This window comes from Triplophysa dalaica, chromosome 16 (assembly GCF_015846415.1).
Source record: "Triplophysa dalaica isolate WHDGS20190420 chromosome 16, ASM1584641v1, whole genome shotgun sequence".
Classification (NCBI taxonomy): Eukaryota; Metazoa; Chordata; class Actinopteri; order Cypriniformes; family Nemacheilidae; genus Triplophysa; species Triplophysa dalaica.
Window position 1 is genome coordinate 16,316,082 of NC_079557.1, and position 21,487 is coordinate 16,337,568.

Here is a 21,487-nt window from a genome sequence, read left to right on the forward strand (position 1 = left end):
CTCCGCAGTCCGCACGACTAATCGACATCTTTATTACCACTCCTTGACAGGAATGCAACGCCTCTCAAATTACACTCTGCCGGTATGATCGCTAATGCAATGACATCATGCTCCATATGACTGCTGCTCATAGCACGCGGCACGCTCGGAATGCGTGACGTGCGGCCTGTGCGTGAACCTGTTCTGTGCGAACTCGGCAGCAGCTGATATTGATTTTTTTTTAAGGATACATCCGACATCCGCGTTTTCCACACAATAAACTCTTACAGAGGGGTTAAAGATGGACAAGTGTATGACGTTTCACTCCTTTGGGGAAGCTACGCTTTAGATATACACAATTAAGAGCGCAGGTGAGCTTAAATGTAGACATTATTGTTAAATGTTGCATTAACGTTGTGTCAACCATAACTGACACTGTAACGTTAAATCTTAATATTTTTACCCGCTTTTATTCAGGTATGTATAATTTGTCTTGTTATTGTCTTAGAAACATCGAGTGTCGTTTTTACTTTGAAATATATATACAATTTTATTTGAATCCGTATATGTTTCGGGGATTGTGTTTCAGTCACGTGACAACCGACTAAATATTCTTGAATAACATTGTGGAAGCTTTCTTATTTGTTGTGTCTTTTTAATCTATGCTGAAACTCAACAGGACGTGTCGTGTTTACTTTACTCTGTGTCTCAGTGATATGTTACAAAATAAACTGCAAAACAAATAAGATCCATTTTTCAACATAACACTTTGATGTCATCAGCTTGTTTGTTTGTTATTTTGACATTTTCAGGACCTTGTTTGAATGCTATTAATTACATATCTTTTTTATCCTTTGGTCATAGTTTCTTGTAAATAGTTACATAACATAACATAGGTCGTCTAGTTATTTCCTGACCACATGGAGCTTTTGTTTATTGCAGTTGAAACTGTGCAGAACTCGTCTGATTTGCCACTGTCCAATCAGCTTTAGCCTCTGCAGGCGTCACTTCCTTCCCAGTGTCAGTCTGTTTATTCATCAATGCGTGTGTATTCTCAATGGTTCTATCCTGTTAAAATCCCACCTCCCCCTGACTCAGTCCACCCAGCTGACCCACCCATCCCCCTCACTCACACACCCGTGCCACATGAGGCCCTGTATTCTGACTCAGTGGACAAACTTGCATTAGTCTGAGAACTAGTTTGAGAGTATGTGCCAGGCTTTGCCCAGACCCACACCACGGTTTTCCAGCAAGAGTGACATCCGGGATTAGTCATTCTCCATCTAGAAAGGTAATAAGCACTTCAGTTGTGTTAGACTCAGGATGGTGTGTTGTTGTAAACCTGTAATTTCTGTAGTTTTTCTTAAGTAGGGGTTTGTCATACTGCACTGCACCACTATTACAGCTCTTTCAGTCAGCCAGCGTAAGCCCCGCGTTGCTTGCTGAGTTTGCGGTTTTCTGCTGGAGCATGTGGACCCAGAGCACTTGTTAGAAGCACTTCTATTTCTGTAATAAAGGTTGAGAATGTGGTGAGGTTTTTGCTTACCGTTGTTTATTTGTTGAGCTTACTGTGTTATTTGCATGAGGGTGTAGCTGGGATTGTAAAAGATTGTGTGGGTGATGTGCAATAAACCTTTGGTTATCTTCAGTGCTTGCACAAATGTCATTTTCTGGATTTTAAACGCTGTTTGGTTTTGTTGTTATTTTTCCTCTGGAGATCTTTATGAAGTTATTTACGAAGAAATCATAACCAGTCATTGACTTCAGTAACATCTTTGTTAAAGTGAAGAGGTTCTTCGGACATATGGTGTTCCTCCTCCCCCGGGCAGGCAACAATGCAAATCGCTTAGTCCTTAAGGATGATTACTTCTCCTTTATGGGTGGTCTTGTAAATGTGTGACAGACGGGTCTGGCCTATGTGTGTACACGTTCTTGAAGGAAGAGCTTGATTGAGGATCAGTTTGTCTTTTTTGTTGTAAGGAATGATCTTAATGTGGAGATTGTGGTCTAGTGGGTTAAGCCACTGAACTGGTAAATCAAAGGTTGCTGGTTCGATCCCAGCATCCACCACCAGTGTGTCCTTGAGCAAGACACTTTACTCCATGTTGCTCCAGGGGGATTGTCCCTGTAATAAGTGCACTGTAAGTCGCTTTGGATAAAAGCGTCTGCCAAATGACTAAATGTAAATGTAAATGTCTTAAAATGGTGATTTCATCCGGCATAATTAGAGGGAATTTAAACTGCATCTATTCAGTTTTTAAATTTGTTTCAAATAAAGCTTATAAAATCTGCCACCTGAAACAGTTTAATACGGCAGATGAGTTTTATTGCTCTTTCAGCTACTTAAGAGATTGATTTTGTTTTTCTCCTGAGTCTTGTGTTGGACCTATGTTCATGCCAATATTGCAGTCTAAACTTCTCTGTATCTTGGACAGCTCCGCTATGGCGAATTTTCTAAAGGCAAATGTGATCCTGACATTAGAGGAGGAGAATGAAGAACAGGCAGAAGAAGCTAAAGAGATGGATGACACTGTGGGAGAGCCTGCGGAGGAGGAGGAAAGGAAGGCACGAGCTGCCGCAGAGGAGGCAGCTGCCAGAGAGAGGGCAGCTCAGAGACAGCTCATGGCAATAGAGGAGCTGGTGCACACGGAGCAAAACTACCTGAAAAATCTGCAACTTTGCACGGTCACCATTCACAGCAACTTGCAGAAACTACAGGTACCCGCAAATGCACTTTTATGTACGAAGATTGGCAGTAAAATTTATGGATTCACTTAGCCGGCAAATCTGTTGTTGGCACAGCATTCTGCGCTTTAACAGACCAGGAAATGTTTCATTTTTTACATCACCACCCAAATAATGTTTTGCTGTTCTCATTAACGATTGTTCACATTTACTATCAATATTTCAATTCATTTTACAAAGTATTTGAATGTGGAGTGAAGCGACAGCAACTGCATGAGTTATGATTGTATTTGAGTAAGAGAAAAACAATATTTAATATTCCACCTTTAGTGATGATGTCATACAAAGTGACTTGTGATGAACTCTAAGTACAGCAGCTTGTGTATTCCCTGGGAATCAAACTGGACTTTGGTGTTGCCAGCGGCACTGTCTACCTGTTGAGCTACATCAAGTCTCACATATTGTGCTTTTGTAAACATGTAAAATTGGTAAACACTGTTTTGTTATACTTTTCATTTGTTCCTATAGTTCACTTTGTAGAGCATTGAATTAGCACTGTAAGGTGGTGAAAAATGTGAGGAGAGTCCAAAGGGCATGGGGAAGGCATGCGCACGTTCTGTCTTTCCAGCGCTCTGGGTTGTTACAGTTAATGTTCTTTTAGAATTGCGTTATTTATCTGACACCGAAAGATAAAAAGGAAAACCTTGTTGAATGATATAATTTGTATTTGATTATTATGTGTGATAATAACCCTGCAATTTGGGTCATTGTTTGATTATCCCGCTTTACTCCAAACTATATTCACATATCCGATTCTTATGTTGCTTAGAGTCTCCCGCCGGCCGTTTATACGTGGATCTCACGGTCACAAACTCGCCAGTCTTTGTAAGAGACCAGTAACATTTAGGTGGCTGCCCCATGCAACTCGCTGCTAAACACACCTTTTTTGGTCAGCCTAGATTATTAACACCTAATCACAAGCAACAATTATTTTCAGCCAGAGGTCATGACCACTCCACAGCGATAGATAGACCAATCTTACCTTCTCTAATGGCAGCTTTATATAATCATGCCATGGTTTTCCATGTACACTTAACTGGAATAATATTACTGTAATCAGAATCTGAGACTTACCCTATTTAGATTGGTCAGACAACCCTTGTGTTGTTCTAAACGGAAATTCACATTAACAGCCTCTAAGATCTAAGTACACTTAAACTGATGCCAAGTTGTTAGCCGAATCTCTAAAATTCTCAGCTGGTTTGTCTTTTCCACCTAGACAGGATTCTAGTCCGTTACTAACTTGAGCGGGGATTTGCGGTAACAAGGATGTAACGGGATACAATATAATTATTATACTGAATACATAATATAAGAACGTGTTTATAAATTCAGAATACTGCGGAACAATTTCAAACATGACAATTTATTAGTCAGGTAAATGTTTCTTGCCAATTACAATTCAATTAAATTCAGAGAATACGAAAACAAAACATCAAATCCTCAAAGATTAGTCTACGAGTCTAAGACGTATAGCTGACAGTAGAAAAATATGCGATTTGTAAAAAAACACAGTGCTGTATGTCTGAAGACAGACACAGCACTAGGGGGCTCATCTTATTAAGAATTCCCCAGAACATTTTGCCAGCTTCCCTTAAATACTCAGACCAAATACCCTTCCTCCACACAACAACAATTTACATTGTAAAGGACTGATCTGATCAAGCCACAAATGGGCATATGCATGCAGACACAACCTCAACAGTGAGCAGAATAGCTTTAAAGCCTCAAACCTATGTTATGATCTGCTCTACAGTTGTGGATATGAGACCATTGTACCAATCGCACGGAGACATTTCAAATGATAACAAATATGCATGTGAAGATTCTATATGAGATATTGTATTTGTCAAATCCAGTTCATGGGTGAGCTTTGAATTGCTCGGAGTTCAGTTGGAGAGAGAGAGGAGAGGGGGAGAAGAGAACGGATGTAAAGGTGTGAGTTGGTGATCATCATTCATTGTTGTATGCTGTCTGAGATGGAGATGCACACCATGTTCATTGTATTGGATGAAGTTCTTTGTTTCCCGGGATGTGGTGCCCTTTTGGTGTGGACACCTTGGCACCAGCCTTACAGCACTGAAAATGTCATGAGTGTGATTTCTAGGGAACAACACTAATAACTGGTGTGAGTAACCTTGAAAAAAAAGCATCTGCCAAAACAATAAATTGAAAGGTAAATGTAAGTTTCACACACTTTATAACAAACTGTTCACACACGGACTCTAAACTGAAAAAGGCTGTTATATACATTACATTAATGGCTGTATTTATTGAAGAGGTTATAAAGATCCCACTTAAAGCTTTATTTAAATGCGTGTCTGTGCAAATTTATGATTTTGCTGCATTGCAAAATCTAAAGAACTTCAAATTAATTTTCTTCCTCTTATTTGAATGGTTCAATAATTTTTTTTGTGAACATTATGTAGTTTTATTATATAATGGAATATTTTCCCTGCAGCCTTCTGCTCCACACTTAGACAGTATGTTCCAGCACATAGATGAAGTGATGGATGTTTCTAGCAGACTCCTGAGCCTTCTGGACCAGGCACAGATACAGCACAGCAACCCAAAATACCTGGAAATCCTTTGTGAGTACAGCTGGGCAGACTGGAATGTCAGGTTCAGTTTCGGTTTCCTCTCCAGACGTTCACGTGTCACACCCACTCGTCAAGTCAGCTAAATGTTTTACTCCTGATCTCACAAACGAAGAATCCAAAACCTGCATTACAAGAATTACAGGATTATGTTGTACAAATCATGCTGTATTTTATATAAAAAGTTCGTGTGAAGTCAAGATTGTTGAAAAGTATTGCTGTTAAAATGAAAGAACAAATTTAAGAAGTACAACAAAAATTTCAAATCCCACCTATAGTAGCTGGTCCACTGAGAAACGTTTTACAGATAAATAATGCAAGAATTTGTGGGATTTCCATCCATTTTATAAAGGATTTTTTTCTCTTCTCAGGTAACTCATTCCTGAGCCTGTCTCGAGACATAGAGATGGCTTATAAAGAGTATCTGGCCAACTACAATAATATCACCTCTCTGGAGAACAGCTACAAACAGAAAGAGTCTCTGTGGGCAGAGATGGTTAACATCATCAAGTCATCTGCGTAAATTCATAAATAATATCAGATTTTCCTAGAATTATTAATGCTTAAAGGGTTAATTCAGTCAAAAATTTAATTTCTGTCATAATTTAATCACCCTTTTAAATCTGTATACATTTCTCTGTTCTGTTAAATACAAAGTGAGATATTATACAGAATTCAGGAAAACAAACAGATCTGGGGCACCTTTGACTACTATTTACTTTGACCTACTATGGCAGTCAATGATGTCACAGAATTGAAAATTGCTAACATTCTTCCAAATACAGTTGAAAGAAAAAGTATGTGAACCCTTTGGGCTTACTTGGATTTCTTCATAAATTGGTCATAAAATGTTTATTACATGTTGTGTTCAATAAAAACATGAAAAACGTATAATGTCTGTGCGGTATTAGTTTAAGCAGGCTGTGTTTCTCTATTGTTGTGACTTAGATGAAGATCAGAACACATTTTATGACCAATTTATGAAGAAATCCAAGTAAGCCCAAAGGGTTCACATACTTTTTCTTTCAACTGTATCTTTCAATGTGTTCATCAGAACAAAGTAATTTATACAGGTGTGAAATGACAAGAGGCTGAGTAAATGATGACAGAATTTTCATTTTTGGGTGAACTGTCACTTAAAGGGTAGTTGTCCAGTCAGAACTATCCATTTCAAAATATTTTTAAATATCTGATTCTGTTTGTACCACTTGTTCTGGTTATTTGACAATTTAAGACTATTGAGAGAGTCAGTGTAACCAAAACAATTTTTTCTGTCTTCAGGCCTGAAGTGAACGCATCAACGTTGAGTTTCTTCCTGGTGATGCCTGTTCAGAGAATCGCTCGCTATCCCCTGCTGTTACAGACCATGCAGAAACACACAGACCCTGGACACCCTGCTTACTCCGTCCTGGAGCACACCGCTCACACTGCTGTCCAGATCAACTGCCGGATCAATGAATATAAACGTTTCCGTGAAGTGGGTGAGGACTTGAATAAGAACAATATATAAACAACTGTACAATAATGTGCTTTAGCTCTGATGTTCATTGAATTGTGTTGATTTGTTATTCTGTGTCTCAAAGCTGATAAGTATAAGAAGACAGAAAACTTGACAATCAGGGACAAGATCAATCGGCTGAGTGGCCACAGCATTGCCAAAAAGACAGCTCGGTTCAGCCAGTACATAAAGCACGAGACAGGAATGGTGCCAAAGGTAACCGTGCCATAAAGCAAGACTACACACAAGAAAAACACTTAATGTAAATGTTAATGTGTTTGTACAGTTTTAACTTATTTCATTCAACAATGATAATTTTGTCATTATTTACTTTACCCTAAAGTTGTCTGGGTTTCATTTTAGTGCAGAACAGAAAGAAAGCTAATTGTTAAGGTCTTACATACTCGGTCACCATTCCCTTCCATTGCATGAAAAAGATGCAATCAAAGTAAACGGTGACCGAGTCAATCAGTCCCTACTATTCTGTCTTTTGATGACAGAATATAAATGGGTAAACCTCCTCTGTTATACTAATGCTATGATTTTTTTTATCGTGTCATAGCTGAAGGATGAAGAATTTGATGCCCTTGCCGGCTTCTTCTTTGTACTGGAAAAGGGCATCTCAGAACTCCATGATAACATGGTGGCCTACCTTCACCATCTACAGGTTTGTAAAGAAATAATTCCTTTTGACTTCGATGTACTATTGTGGATCATATTGAGCTGTTACATATTACCAAAGTGTCAATGGTCGCAGTTGTTTTGGTGTTCCCTCAATATGTAGCCAAGCATGCCCTGAGATAAACTTCTTACACATTTTCTATAGTTTTTCAAGCTGATGAATGAAAGGAATCTATAAGAGAATGTATAATTTATGATTGTAAAGATTTATTTATTAATCTGAGTTTTGTTTCTGTGAACAGAGGTTCCTCAGCTGCAGACCAGAGGAAGCGGATCTTGATCTGGAAGGCGAGAAAGCCGCCTTGTTCTCAAAAGAAATTACAGTGGCACTCAGACAGTGGATATACCCTACATATGTAAGCCTTTTTATAGATTAATGAAGCATTCCTATTTGTAAGTGATAAAGATTTGTTTGTGTGGTTTATAAAGTCTTCCAAGTGAAATTATAGACATTAGCTGCATAACTTTGAGTTTGACCACCTTGGCACATTTTTAACTTCTCCCCGGAGGGCGTTAATGTGTTAATACAATAAACTGCACTCTTTGCCATGACATAAGGATGCCTTTCAATTTCATTGCACCTCTTGTATGGCTGTGTTCCCCTAAATTGGAGACATTAGTTCCAGGATTGTTTTTGCATTTGTATAGAACTACCAGCTTTGACCGCATAAAGCTTTCGGTTTTAATAACAGCATAGGCGCAATTAGTTTGGCCTTTTCCCTTGTTTTTTTAAAAAAAAGAAGAAAACAGTGTCATTTCCAATCCGTACAATTCAAGTGAGTAATTTGTACAGTAATCTAATTACTCTCTCTATAAAGTAGTTAATTACTCATTACTAATTACTTTCTATATCCTATATCAACCTTGATTTGTTAAGTGATTCAATGATAAACATGAAATGGCTCTTTTAATTCATTCACATAAATAATATAAAACCACAAAGTATTATTATTAATTTACCAAAGTATTACAATTGTGAGAATCATACGTTAAAGCACAGATTTTAAAGTTAGACTTTGATTTTGATGTCAATTCCACTATTGCACACACATACACTCACCTAAAGGATTATTAGGAACACCTGTTCAATTTCTCATTAATGCAATTATGGTGGTGGTGTAATGGTGTGGGGGATGTTTTCTTGGCACACTTTAGGCCCCTTTGTGCCAATTGGTCATCGTTTAAATGCCACGGCCCAGCTGAGCATTGTTTCTGACCATGTCCATCCCTTTATGACCACCATGTACCCATCCTCTGATGGCTACTTCCAGCAGGATAATGCACCATGTCACAAAGCTCGAATCATTTCAAATTGGTTTCTTGAACTTGACAATGAGTTCACTGTACTAAAATGGCCCCCACAGTCACCAGATCTCATCCCAATAGAGCATCTTTGGGGTGTGGTGGAACGGGAGCTTCGCGCATCCCACAAATCTCCATCAACTGCAAGATGCTATCCTAAAAATATGGGCCAACATTTCTAAAGAATGCTTTCAGCACCTTGTTGAATCAATCCCATGTAGAATTAAGGCAGTTCTGAAGGCGGTCAAACACAGTATTAGTATGGTGTTCCTAATAATCCTTTAGGTGAGTGTATATTACACAAAGTATTTACTTTAATTACATCACAAGTAACTGTAAGAAATAAGAGTAATCCCTTTCTTAACTTTTTCAAGGGAAAAGGAATTACATTTCAGCAATTAATTCCTTAGTAACTAGTTACACCCAACACTGTTCCTGGGTATAATTAATTCAATTCAATTCAAGTTTATTTATATAGCGCTTTTCACAATGTGTATTGTTTCAAAGCAGCTTTACAGGGGCAAACAAGAAAAACAGAAAAGTTAAAACACAGCACAGTGCATGGTATTTATACAACGAGTAAGTTCATTCTAATAAATAACATCTAATTTCTAAATAAATAAATGAATGAATGCAGTCTCCCGGTGAGCAGGCCAACACTGCCCTGCTGTGGCGAGGAACCCAAACTCCAATGATTTATTAATGGAGAAAAAAACCTCGGGAGAAACCAGGCTCAACCGGGAGGGCCAGATCCCCTCTGACGTGTCATAGCTGCACTCAGACTGGTGACATGTGATTTTAGTTTAGCATTTAATACCAAATATTGTAACTTCAGCATTAATAAGACAAATAGTCCGTCTTTGCTCTTGGTTGGGGATGTAGTGGTCTGAGCTGGGATGGTCCGATGGTCATATTTCTCTTGGCAGCTGGTGGAATTGCCTTAGATGGAGCTGGGATGGTCAGTCAGTCTGCAGCTGTATCTGGTGTAATCTCAAATTGGGGATGGGCATCTGTCGGTCGTCTGGACATGGTGGAACTTCTTCCTACCTCGGGATGGGCATCTGTCGGTCGTCTGGACATGGTGGAACTTCTTCCTACCTCGGGATGGGCATCCCGAGGCAGAGGCGGAAAGAGAATAAAGAGAATAATTAGCGTAGCTGCTGTTCATTAACTATGCATTAAGTGAAAGCTTGGCTGAAAAGATGTGTCTTTAATCTAGATTTAAATTGGGAGAGTGTGTCTGACCCTCGAATAGTATCAGGAAGGCTATTCCAGAGTTTAGGTGCTACGTATGAGAAAGCTCGTCCACCTTTGGTGGATTTTGTTATTCTAGGTATTGTCAAAAGTCCTAAGTTTTGAGATCTCAGCGAGCGTGATGGGTTGTAACGTGATAAAAGCTCGGTTAAGTAAGTAGGTGCTAAACCGTTCAGGGCTTTGTAAGTAATTAAAATAATTTTAAAATCAATGCGATACTTAATGGGTAGCCAGTGAAGCGATGATAAAACTGGGGTTATGTGATCGTATTTTCTTGACCTAGTAAGAACTCTGGCAGCTGCATTCTGAACTAACTGTAGTTTGTTTATCGATGATACAGGACAACCACTAAGTAGAGCATTACAATAGTCAAGCCGTGAGGTCACAAATGCATGAATAAGCTTTTCTGCGTCTGCAACACATAAACTATTTCGTAATTTGGCAACATTTCTAAGGTGGAAGAAGGCTGTTTTTGTGATATTTGAGATGTGATTTTTAAATGACAGGTTGCCGTCTAATATAACGCCTAGGTCTTTAACTGTATTTGTTGGAGTAACAGTGCAGCTTTCAATTTGCAGGCTGTAATCGGAGATATTCGGTTTACTTAATTTTGGTGCTATAAGTAATATTTCTGTTTTGCTAGAGTTTAAAAGGAGGAAATTACTAGTCATCCAATGTTTTATGTCCTCGATGCACTCTGCCAGTTTGGATAGCTTAAAGGAATCATCTGGTCTTGATGAGATATATAGCTGAGTATCATCTGCATAACAGTGGAAGCTAATTCCATGTTTTCTAATAATGTTGCCGAGGGGCAGCATGTATATGGAGAAAAGCAAGGGTCCTAAAACCGATCCCTGTGGTAATCCATAATTGACTTGCGTAAGATTTGACGATTTCCCATTTAAATGGACGTATTGATATCGGTCTGTTAAGTAAGATCTGAACCATTGCAGTGCCTGTCCCTGAATACCGATATAATGGTGTAAACGATCTAGTAGTATTTTATGGTCTACAGTATCGAAAGCAGCACTAAGGTCAAGCAGGACTAAGAGTGAGATGTTTCCTTTATCTGAAGCAATAAGAAGGTCATTTGTAATTCTAACGAGCGCAGTTTCAGTGCTGTGATGCGGTCTAAAGCCAGACTGAAACTTTTCGTGCATGTCATTATTTTGTAGGAAGGTACACAGTTGAGTTGACACTACTTTTTCTAGTATTTTAGACAAGTACGGGAGATTTGAAATCGGTCTATAGCTTCCAAGTTCATTTGGGTCTAAATTTGGTTTTTTGATAAGAGGCTTAATTACAGCCAGTTTAAAGGGTCCTGGGACATGTCCTAGATTAATAGACGAGTTGATTATGTTACAAATGGGCTCAATTACAGCAGGTAGTAACTCTTTTAATAAAGTAGTCGGAATGGGGTCTAATAAGCATGTCGTCGGTTTGGATGTTGCAATAATTTTAATTAAATCTTCCTGATTTATAGGAGAAAAACACTCTAGCTTTTCTTTTTGTCTGACGGTTGAAACTAATTCTTCCGACAAACTTGGAGGTTTGGTTTTAGCTATGTTGTCTCGTATTATTTCGATTTTCTCTGTAAAAAATTTCATGAATTCATTGCTACCAAGGTGCGGCGGAATACCCAGGTCAGGTGGAGTCTGTTTGTTTGTTAATTTAGCAATTGTACTAAATAAAAACCTTGGATTGTTTTTGTTATTTTCTATGAGGTTACGGAAGTGCTCGGCTTTTGCTGCTTTTAGTGCCTTTTTGTAACAGCTTGCACTCTCTTTCCATGCAATTTTAAAGACCTCTAATTGGGTTTGTTTCCATTTTCGCTCCAGTTTACGCGTTTCTCTTTTTAGGGCGCGAGTGGTGTTATCATACCATGGTGCTATGTTCTTTTTGACTTCATAGGTGCGACCGCTTCTAATGTATTAGAGAAAATAGTGCCCATGTTGCTGGTCATGTCATCGAGCAATTTTATATTCGTTGGAAAGGTAATTAGAGAAGTCAGATCTGGCAAGTTCTTTACGAAACTATCTTTAGTAGTTGAGGTGATTGTTCTACCTTGTCGATAACGAGATATACAACTGATTTCTGCAGTGCGCAGTGTACATATTATAAGATGGTGATCGGAAACATCGTCGCTTTGAGGTATAATATCGATATTGGTTAGATCGGCTCCGTGAGATATAATCAAGTCTAGGGTATGATTAAGGCGATGAGTAGGTCTATTGATGTATTGTGTTACACCACAAGAGTCTAGTAGTTCTTTAAACGCCACAGCTAATGGATCGTTAGCACTGTCTACGTGGATATTAAAATCTCCAACAATCAGTACTTTATCGACGTTAACCAATAGATCCGATAAGAAGTCTGCGAACTCTATCAGAAAATTAGTGTAAGGCCCAGGGGGTCTATACACAGTAACCAATGTAAGAGAGACCAATGATTTTTTACTTTTGTTTGGAACTGTTATGTTCAACGCAAGCATTTCAAATGATTTAAATGTATGCATTGTTCTCCGAGTAACGGTAAGAAAGTCTCTAAATATTGTTGCGACACCACCACCTCGACCAACCGGACGTGGCTCATGAATATAACCGTAGCTTGGAGGAGTAGACTCATTTAGACCAAAATAATCATTTGGCTTAAGCCAGGTTTCAGTGAGGCAAAGTATATCAAAACTGTTGTCTGTGATCATTTCATTTACAATAACTGCCTTTGAATTTAGTGATCTAATATTAAGTAGCCCAAACTTTAGGCGTTGGTTTTGCTCATTAAATATATTGTCTTTTGGTTTAATCATGATAAGATTTTTTCTCTGACTTTTAAATAAATTATTATTTGGTTGTATTATTCGGGGGACAGACACAGTCTCTATGCATTTGAAAGCAGTAACATTCTTAACAGTTGGGTGAGAAGAACACAGACTGTAGTTAAAATTTGTACTTACAAATTGTACTTAATTATATATTAATGTATAATAATAATGTAATAATTTCCTCAACCATCATTTCTGCACTGATTTATTTCACTCACTAACAGTCAGGTACAGGTTCAGTACACAACTGAATGTGTTGAGACTTGTTCCCCTTGTGTCAATATAAATAGTCTTCCAGACTTTAGTTGCTGTATTTCTCATGATCCACTTCTTTACCAATCCCCCAGCTCTTTACTTTGGTTTTCCCCATTCATCAATGTCTAGCCCTGCTGTAACCAATCCTGCTGGAAAAACCCCATGTATCATACCTACCGTACTTCTCTATTTTTTCTCCACTATGACTTTTTCATTTAGGAGGAGCGTTTGAAGACTCTAGTCCTCAAGCCATTGAGCTCGCTGCGGGAGCTGATGGCAGGGCCGCGCAACCTTATTCGTAAGCGTCAAGACAAGCTGCTCGATTACGAGCCGATCGAGGAGAAGAGCAGCCTGACCTATGAGGAACAGGCCATAGCCAACACCTACAAGACCATAAACACTCTGCTGTTGACCGAGCTGCCTCAGTTCAACGGGAAAGCCCTGCAGATCCTGTGGGCCACACTGGAGGCCTTCAGCTGCCTGCAGAGGGACATGGCCGTTGATATGGAGCAGTTAGCCACTAGCTTTACCCATCAGGTACAGTGTGAGGTGATACAGAAGTGTATATTCTGTATATATGTTAATGTACTCACGTCAGTCATGCCTTTCACTGTTCTGATCTTCATGCTATAAGTTATACTTGAATATCTATTAAAATCAGGTAGCATTTGAACATTCCTTGCGACATCGTGAGGATGGAAAAGTGTTATTAAATTTAGCTTTTCGCTGACTGGCAGTGTTCATGAATCCTCCTTTGTCTCCTGGCAGCTCTCACACAGTTATCTGGAGGATGGAGAGTTTTGGAAGTGGGCAGAGATCTCGGTGCTGGATGGTTCGAGAAGGATGGAGAATCTGTGTCAGAGTTTTCAAGAGGACCTCAATGCTCCCATTGTGCAGGTCAGTTCCAACACAGAGACACATCATTGTCTGTTGCCGGGTGGAGACGTGTTTGTCCCCAACGCCTGTTGCTGCCTGTGGACAGTGATGGAATAAACTCAGAGCTTAATGCAACCATTCATTCACTTTGATATTATTTGGCCCTCATGTGTTTTGCCATCCATTCGTTTTAAATGGGGTAATATATTAAATATTGGGGTAAATGTTTTATGCATGGTCATAAACAGCTGTTCTTTAGTCAGTAAGGTTTAACAAAATCGCTACCAAATGTTTGGACACGCCTATTGGTTTTATTATTTTCACATGGATGTTAAATAATAATTTTTAGCTTTCGGCCACTGTTTGCCTCAATTCCAGCTGTACGCTGTGACTCTGGCATTCTCTCAACTCATCCTGGGATGCTTTTTAAATGGAAGGCATGAGACTGTCATGTTGTATGAATAATATAATAACTTCTGTTGATGACACAAGTAGATGCGGCTCCAATGTAATATTTCATATTTCAGAGCTTTGTTGTTGTTCTGTTGTCATTATGTCACAATTTGTGATGTGGTAGATCATCATTACATCTGATGTCGCAACATTTGTCATTAATGATAATAAGAGTCTGATGGGCATCTTGGCAGCGGATTTTAATCGATACCATACATGTCTACCATTATAAAGACATCAGATGTGATGAAGTTAGAAAGAAGGCAGGATGATCAATCAGAGAGAGTCTGTAATCTGCAGAAGAGCCGAGTGTTTGCTTACAGAGATCAGGATGTAGATCACAAATGTTAATCTTTGGAGTACTTCTCATATTCCTGTCTCTGTTCCTCATATCAAAGCTTTCCAGCAATGTGACTGCTGTTTTTTTTATGGACCTCATTCAGTTCATGGACTTTTTGGGGGGTTTAATTCAAGTCAAAAATTGTTTGTTATATTCAACAGTGTGCCACAGATGCTGTCGATTATGACGGATAATCATTTGGACTCATCCACAAGTTCATAACAACAAACAAAAATCATATTAGCAATAATATTTTATGTAGCTCAGCTGGTAAAGCTTGGCAATGGCTTTCAATGAAAGTTTATTAGGCAGAACATTCAAGCACATAAACCACTCATTTGATCTTTTAAGGTTAAGTTTTGTGTCTTTGTTAGGTTTGAAACAACTTGAGGTTGAGTAAATCATGACATAATTTTCATTTTCGGGTGAACTATCCATTTTAATTTCCAGCTTGTAGACCTTTCCTGACTCCTCTCATTCAATTTAATTTTCTACACTAAAGTTCACATAAACCATAAATGATACATCCACTATTGAAAAGTCTGCTTTCCAAATGTAATTCATGCTGCTTTATGTAGCTGATGAGGTCCTAAACTTAAAGTCTTTCTCTGTATCATATCTGGTACATCCCAGGCACTCAGTCCTGTTTCTGAAAGGCGTTTGACAACTCTGACACTCAAGCACGGCTCAGAGAAGATCTACCAGCTGACAGGCCCTGTGGTGGGCACACGTGATCTTGACCTGACCCTCAACAAGGGAGAGCTTGTAGCAGTCGTCAGCCAGATGGACACGCGTGGAGACCGCAGACGTTGGCTGGTTGATGGGGGAGGTAAAGTTGACACATGGAACACTTTGGAAAAGGTCACAATGCTCTGCAGTAAAGAACACTGCTCTGGAGTAAGCTTTAATCGAACAAACGGTGTTATTGAATTTTTTTTATTGTGTTGAAAAAACCGATCCTACGTTATTCATTCTTTCATGTATTTCAGGTCTGTTTTTTTTTCAAAACTGATTCACAGTGTTATATTAGGCAATGCTTTGGTTTTTTTTTTTTTTTCCAGTTAACAATCCACTCATTTTTTTTTATAACATTTTCTCTGTGTAATTGATATTAAAAGTTTAATCATTTGGTTGTGAGTGACATCTGCTGGTTAATCGTGATTACTACATTCTCTTAAATCTGCTTTCACAGATGTGATCAACAAAAACATTTAAATTAGCAGATTTGTAGACTTGATTGTGTTTTGTTATATTCCAAAGGACCGAGGGGATATGTGCCGGCCTCAAAGCTGACCCGATACCACCAAATGACTATTGACCCCCCATCTCCTCATCTGAACGTCACACCCACTGGTCCAGGACCCCGAAGACACTCGTACTCACCTGGAGAGCAGCCGCTGGTCATTACCCCAACCACGCCCTGTTTTCAGGTGAGTGACACACATGGCCGGAAACGGTTGTGCTCTGACCGACAGGTCATAAGGGCCACCTAGTTACACTGTCTGATTTGTGTGTCAGTTAGAATAAAGCCTGAGATCAATCTCAGGTCTGTAGTATCTCATGATCATCAATAACACACACAGACATTAGCGTTTGTGAATTCAGTAATGGGAACAGAAATGAACTCCCTCTCGGTGTCAGAAGAACTGACATGCTCCATCACCACCGCCCATACACACATACACGCTAATTCATTCATTGGCGTGATCTGGTTGTCAAGGCCTCACATCATTTTGCCATCATGTGTTGGAAAGCTGAAATATTAGAATGTGGAATCCATAAAATTTGATTTTTACAAAGAACATTTACAGTTTGTTTATCAATGTGAAAGTGAAGAAGTTGTCTAATCGTTTAATGGGAAATCTCAACCAGCTGACATTTAACAGTAAATATTTAAAAAAATTAGCTTAGCTCGGTGTGTTTTCCAAAATAGAGTAAGGTGTTTTTGTATTGTAGATTTTTAGTTTGGAGTCGTTTTACCTAAACATGGTTCACAATATGACAATAAAATGTTTTGGCATCACACAAACTGAAATTCAAAAGTTTTTTTTCCCAAAACATGGAGAAAATTGTCAATAATTTCATTATAAAATTGACAATATTCTAGGTAAATTTTAACCCTTATATCTATGTAAATTCCAAAAAAAATTAAAGGGGTCATATGACACGGCTAAAACAAATAGTATCGTATTTATCTTATTTAAAGTGATAGTGAAAAATGAAAATTCTATCATCATTTACTCATTACCTTTTGTCATGTCAAACTTGCATGAGTTTCTTTCTTCCGTGTTCATGCAATAGAAGTCAATGGCTGCCACCACTGTTCACTTATCTACATTCTTCAAAACATCTTCTTTTGTGGTCTGCAGAAGAAAGAAAGCCATACAGGTTTGAAAGGAAAAGAGGGTTAGTAAATGATGACAGAATTTTCATTTTTGGGTGATCTATCTCCAAGTTTATTTATTTCATTTATTTTCCTAGCTTGTGTCACACCTCTCTTCAACAAGATGTGCAGTTTGCTAGTCTAGCAAAGACTAGCAAAGAATTATACTGAATGTCGCATAAGCATAGTGAGAATTTTGTAATCATTTAACCACCATCTTGACTTCTCAAACCTCTCTTACTGTATAAACCGTATAAACACAAGAGAAGATATTTGAAAGAAAGTTAGTAACAGAAAACCATTCGTCCACATTAACTTTGTCATTCTTCATATAATAGAAGTCAATGGGGACCAATGGTAAATGATGACAGAAATTTTGGTTTGGGAGTGAACTACCTTTAATCATGACTTGACCTAATTTGACATATTACACATTTTACACATAGCTTCCTGGAACATACTGCATTAGTTATATGATTTTCTTTTTCGGCGGGTTTTTCTTTCATTTCTTTCCATTTTTTTGTTTTTCCACAAAGTTAGGCCAGAAGAGGGGGGGCTATGTATATTAGCTAATAAATTTGCATTTTAAGTGACGTTAACATAACGTCGATCGGTGCACGGCGTTACTTAAACGCGTGGCGGCGTATGACGTTAATTTAGCACCAGGCGGCGCTTATTTAACGGTGGCGTTAAGAAATTGGCGTTTTAATATTAATACGGCGATCCAAAGCATAAGAATTGTGATCCTGTTGGCTTTCGATTTGGATCGAGCAGCATTTCCTACTGATCCCAGAGCCGTGCTTCACAGACAAAGCTACGCATCAACAAAATAATCAAAACCATGCATTATCGCAACCAGTTCGGTTTCAGCAGGATTTAGTGGTAACCGTGGCAGATGTCTAAAACCCAGTAATGGTGATTCCTGTTAGCAAGTGCCACTAATAAACTTGATTTATGAAGCATTACCGCTTTTAGCCACAAGGTGGAGGACTACCTATGATTCTCCTTTCTTATTAAATTCTAACGGTGAAGACCACTTAACATTTACATCTAAAATGATTTTAAGAGTTTAAACAACTGATTATAATAGTCTCGGATGATTGTTTTTTTATGTGCGTTTGAAAGGCTCCATGTATCTTGCATTGTTCTTTGTATTGTTTAGAAATGTCTCTTTTATATCATACTGACCAGAGACACAAACTCTCTTCTGCAACCCCAGGTGTATGCAGGCTACGGCTTCACGGCGAGGAGCGGCCATGAGCTTTCTCTAAAGGCGGGTGAGCCAGTGCAGGTGGTTGAACCTCACGATAAGCGTGGTAACAAGGAGTGGAGTCTAGTGGAGGTGCAAGGCCAAAGGGGCTACGTCCCGTCCAACTACCTTGCCGTCCTGCCCGCCCTAATCGCATCGCCCACTTTCCCATATCGCTAGCACTGGAAAATACCCATAATGAAACCTGCCCGGCTGCTGATACAGAGTGTTTTATCCAGCATCCAAACAAACATGGGCTGTGAGAAGCACTGAAGGGCTCTTCATGTGTGAGGGGGCGGATGGCTGCTGTTTGGTGCTTTATTCCAATGATGTTTGAACTGGATTGGTGCTCTGGCATCGCTGTGGAGCGCTCGCCCGTACACTTGAACTTAGCTTTGCCTGGGGATGTTAACAGAAGAGATAATTTTAGCCAATGAGACACAAGCTGTGTCTTGGATTGCACATGGATTGCATCTAAGGAACATGCGGTTACCTGTGATTACAGAAATCCATTAAAGCGCATCCTTTAAAGCACCCAGATCCACAACTCGGCTGTAAACGTGGAAAGTACAGCTTCTTTGGGACTAGTATTAGCCAAGATGGACGTCAAACTCAGAGTGTATTCAACTGCTAAGCTACAAAAATTGGACGTGGATATCATGAGTTAAACCACACTGGACTTATTTCAGATTTTATGCTTTTAATCTTGGAAACTTTGTATCTTCAGTGTCGATTGTACAGAGGCGCAACAGTGTGACTGTATGAATGTCATTTCATTAGATATCAAAATATGAAACCAAGCAGAATTCATTTTAAGGAAGCATATGTTTTCTGACATTTATACATTAAGGTGGGGCCGCTGTTTATTGACTTTAAAAACACTATAATTGTGTAAAATTAAGTTATTCTTAACCAACAAGTAGATTCACCTCAGACTACTGCATTGTTCTTGTGTTGGTGATCTCATAACCTCCATGATGAACATTTTGACCTATATGCAAAGATCTGATGCTGCAGCTTGCCTGCAGTTGCATATGCTGTCCACCAGAGGCGCCAGAGTATCATCTGTGAAGACTGTTACCTTATTCAGTGTTGTTAATCCTTCCAAACAGAATCATATATTATTCATCTGATCCTCACAATCGCCTTACCAGGAATCTAGCGGGGAACGGTTTACCTCACATGCCTGCTGTTCTCCCAATATCCCACTGCATCTTCTGTATTATGTATATAAACCTATTTATTTTTATTTATGTCACAATCTTCATAAAATTGTTTCATTCTTAATTTGTTGAGTTGAATCGTGATGTGAACCAGCCTGAGTTTATTTCAGAGGTTTATTTTGGAGAAATGCATTAGGTTTTTCTCAGGCTGCTTTTAGCACAACTGCAGCTATTCCTCTGAGAACGGGCAAATGTCACGGTAGGGCTGATGATGGCGGGGTTTTTTCCATGCTTCAGGCAGAGCAGCGACGCTGCGGTCCACCGTGCGTGAACGCCGCCAGTCAATCGCTCCTCCCTCCGTTAAGTGCTGGTTATCAGCAGAGATTTGATGCAATGGACCCCTGCAGCTACTGCTTCCTCTCTGCGACAGAAGATTCAAAGCTCTATAAATAAATGTCTCTATTCAGTCAGTAAGCTAAAAATAGTTTCTTTTCGGCAAGAACCCTCCACAGCTCCTCCTGTTGGAGCGGATGAGAACTGCAGCTTCTGTTCCTCACCGTCCTCTGGGAGGTGATGACGTCTCTCACATTACAGCATACAGTGAACGGGACCCACTCTCGATATCAGGTGAGGAACTACGGGGAAATGTTACGGCCATTAGATAGGTGTACATCACGTATTATGGAAGTCTTTCTAGTGGGAGAGCAACAGAATGAACACCACCTCCATTGTCAGTTTCTCTATGTGTGTGAGAGAAAATAGAGGAACAGCCACGCAGAAGGCTTTTATAAGTCTGCAAGAAATGTAATTTCTATGTGGAGGCAAGACATTTTTAGTAAAAATTTGAAATATAAACTATCAGAGAATGTATTTATTACCAATATGTTGGTAAACCCATTAATCTAGACATGAGAAAATATCTGTCTGTACACACGTTTTCAAATAAAAAAAGGGAACAAACATGATGTGTTATGGATGTGACAACATTACGTCACAGACAAGAGTTTCTATGAATTAAAATGCACAACCCAGAAGCAAGAATACCCAACAAATGGAGAAGAGATGGCTCTTCAAAGATCTTAAGATTGATATATTTTGGATTGTATGAGCCCATGTATGGGGAATATGGATGGTTATGCATGTGACAATTTTAAAGGCGATACTTACCTGACTATGGAAAATCATGCTTTAAAGAAAAATAAGACATTTTAAGATAAAAGAGACATTGCGTGAGTATTTAAACCACCAAACTTTGAATCGGTATAATAAAAACCTTTGATAAAAATGGCAAGGTCATGGTAAGATTGAACGTTGCATGGAATTCCCCATTTTTATATTGTTTTTCTTGTTAAAATATACCCAATCATTAAAACAACATGTTATGTGATATATTATCCTTAATATAAAATAAAATTGTTAGATCGATTTTAAATTAATAAATTACATTTAAATTAATATCAAATGCAAATTGTGCTTCTCAACTAAATAGATTTTTTAAATATTGTTTACAAACACTTTTAGATATTTTAATTGGAAGATAAGATCTAACACTTTGTTTCTTGAAGGGCAGCTGATCTCCTTAATTGAGGAATGCAAAAACACATTCCCTAGCCAGGAAGATGTTTACTGGGTATACAGACTTGAACCCTCTCGGAGCCAAGGGCCTGTGGTTGTGGATGGCGGAGCATACCTCAGGATCTGTCAAGGATAGACACACAAATAGACGCCATGGCCTTGTCCGGCTTTACACCGGGCCTGTATTTAGCCTCATGGCATCGGTGCCATGATTGTTTTAGTGCTGTCATACGAGCTACAACCTAACTTAACCTTAACTGACGATCTCAGTTCAGCAAGAAAACAAGAGCAGCTGATGCCCTTCATTACAGCGATC

The 21,487-nt window shown here is 38.9% G+C and overlaps 1 protein-coding gene across 4 annotated transcripts; it reads left to right on the top strand.

Annotated features, from left to right (window-relative positions):
- Positions 1-4: 4 nt before the first annotated feature.
- arhgef37 (Rho guanine nucleotide exchange factor (GEF) 37) lies at positions 5-19,720 on the top strand. Of its 4 annotated transcripts, none has more exons than XM_056770352.1 (13): positions 5-82; positions 2,415-2,697; positions 5,186-5,315; positions 5,693-5,840; positions 6,603-6,802; positions 6,905-7,035; positions 7,382-7,486; positions 7,743-7,856; positions 13,352-13,669; positions 13,901-14,029; positions 15,435-15,630; positions 16,062-16,231; positions 18,404-19,720. In XM_056770352.1, exons 2-13 carry the CDS (start codon positions 2,422-2,424, stop codon positions 18,611-18,613), a joined length of 2,127 nt encoding a protein of 708 aa, XP_056626330.1. In that variant the 5' UTR covers positions 5-82; positions 2,415-2,421; the 3' UTR covers positions 18,614-19,720. The 4 variants fall into 4 exon arrangements, with proteins under 4 accessions (XP_056626330.1, XP_056626328.1, XP_056626329.1 ...); XM_056770350.1 differs by having other exon boundaries at positions 29-350; XM_056770351.1 differs by lacking the exon at positions 5-82 and adding an exon at positions 1,114-1,270.
- The last annotated feature ends 1,767 nt before the right edge of the window (positions 19,721-21,487 follow it).

Excerpts from the sequence above, each read along its gene's own strand:
- arhgef37 (XM_056770352.1), top strand. The coding sequence starts at position 2,422 with ATGGCGAATTTTCTAAAGGCAAATGTGATCCTGACATTAGAGGAGGAG. Across the intron at positions 5,841-6,602 it reads AACATCATCAAGTCATCTGC|GCCTGAAGTGAACGCATCAA; the intron begins GTAAATTCATAA and ends TTCTGTCTTCAG. Across the intron at positions 7,857-13,351 it reads AGTGGATATACCCTACATAT|GAGGAGCGTTTGAAGACTCT; the intron begins GTAAGCCTTTTT and ends TTTTTCATTTAG.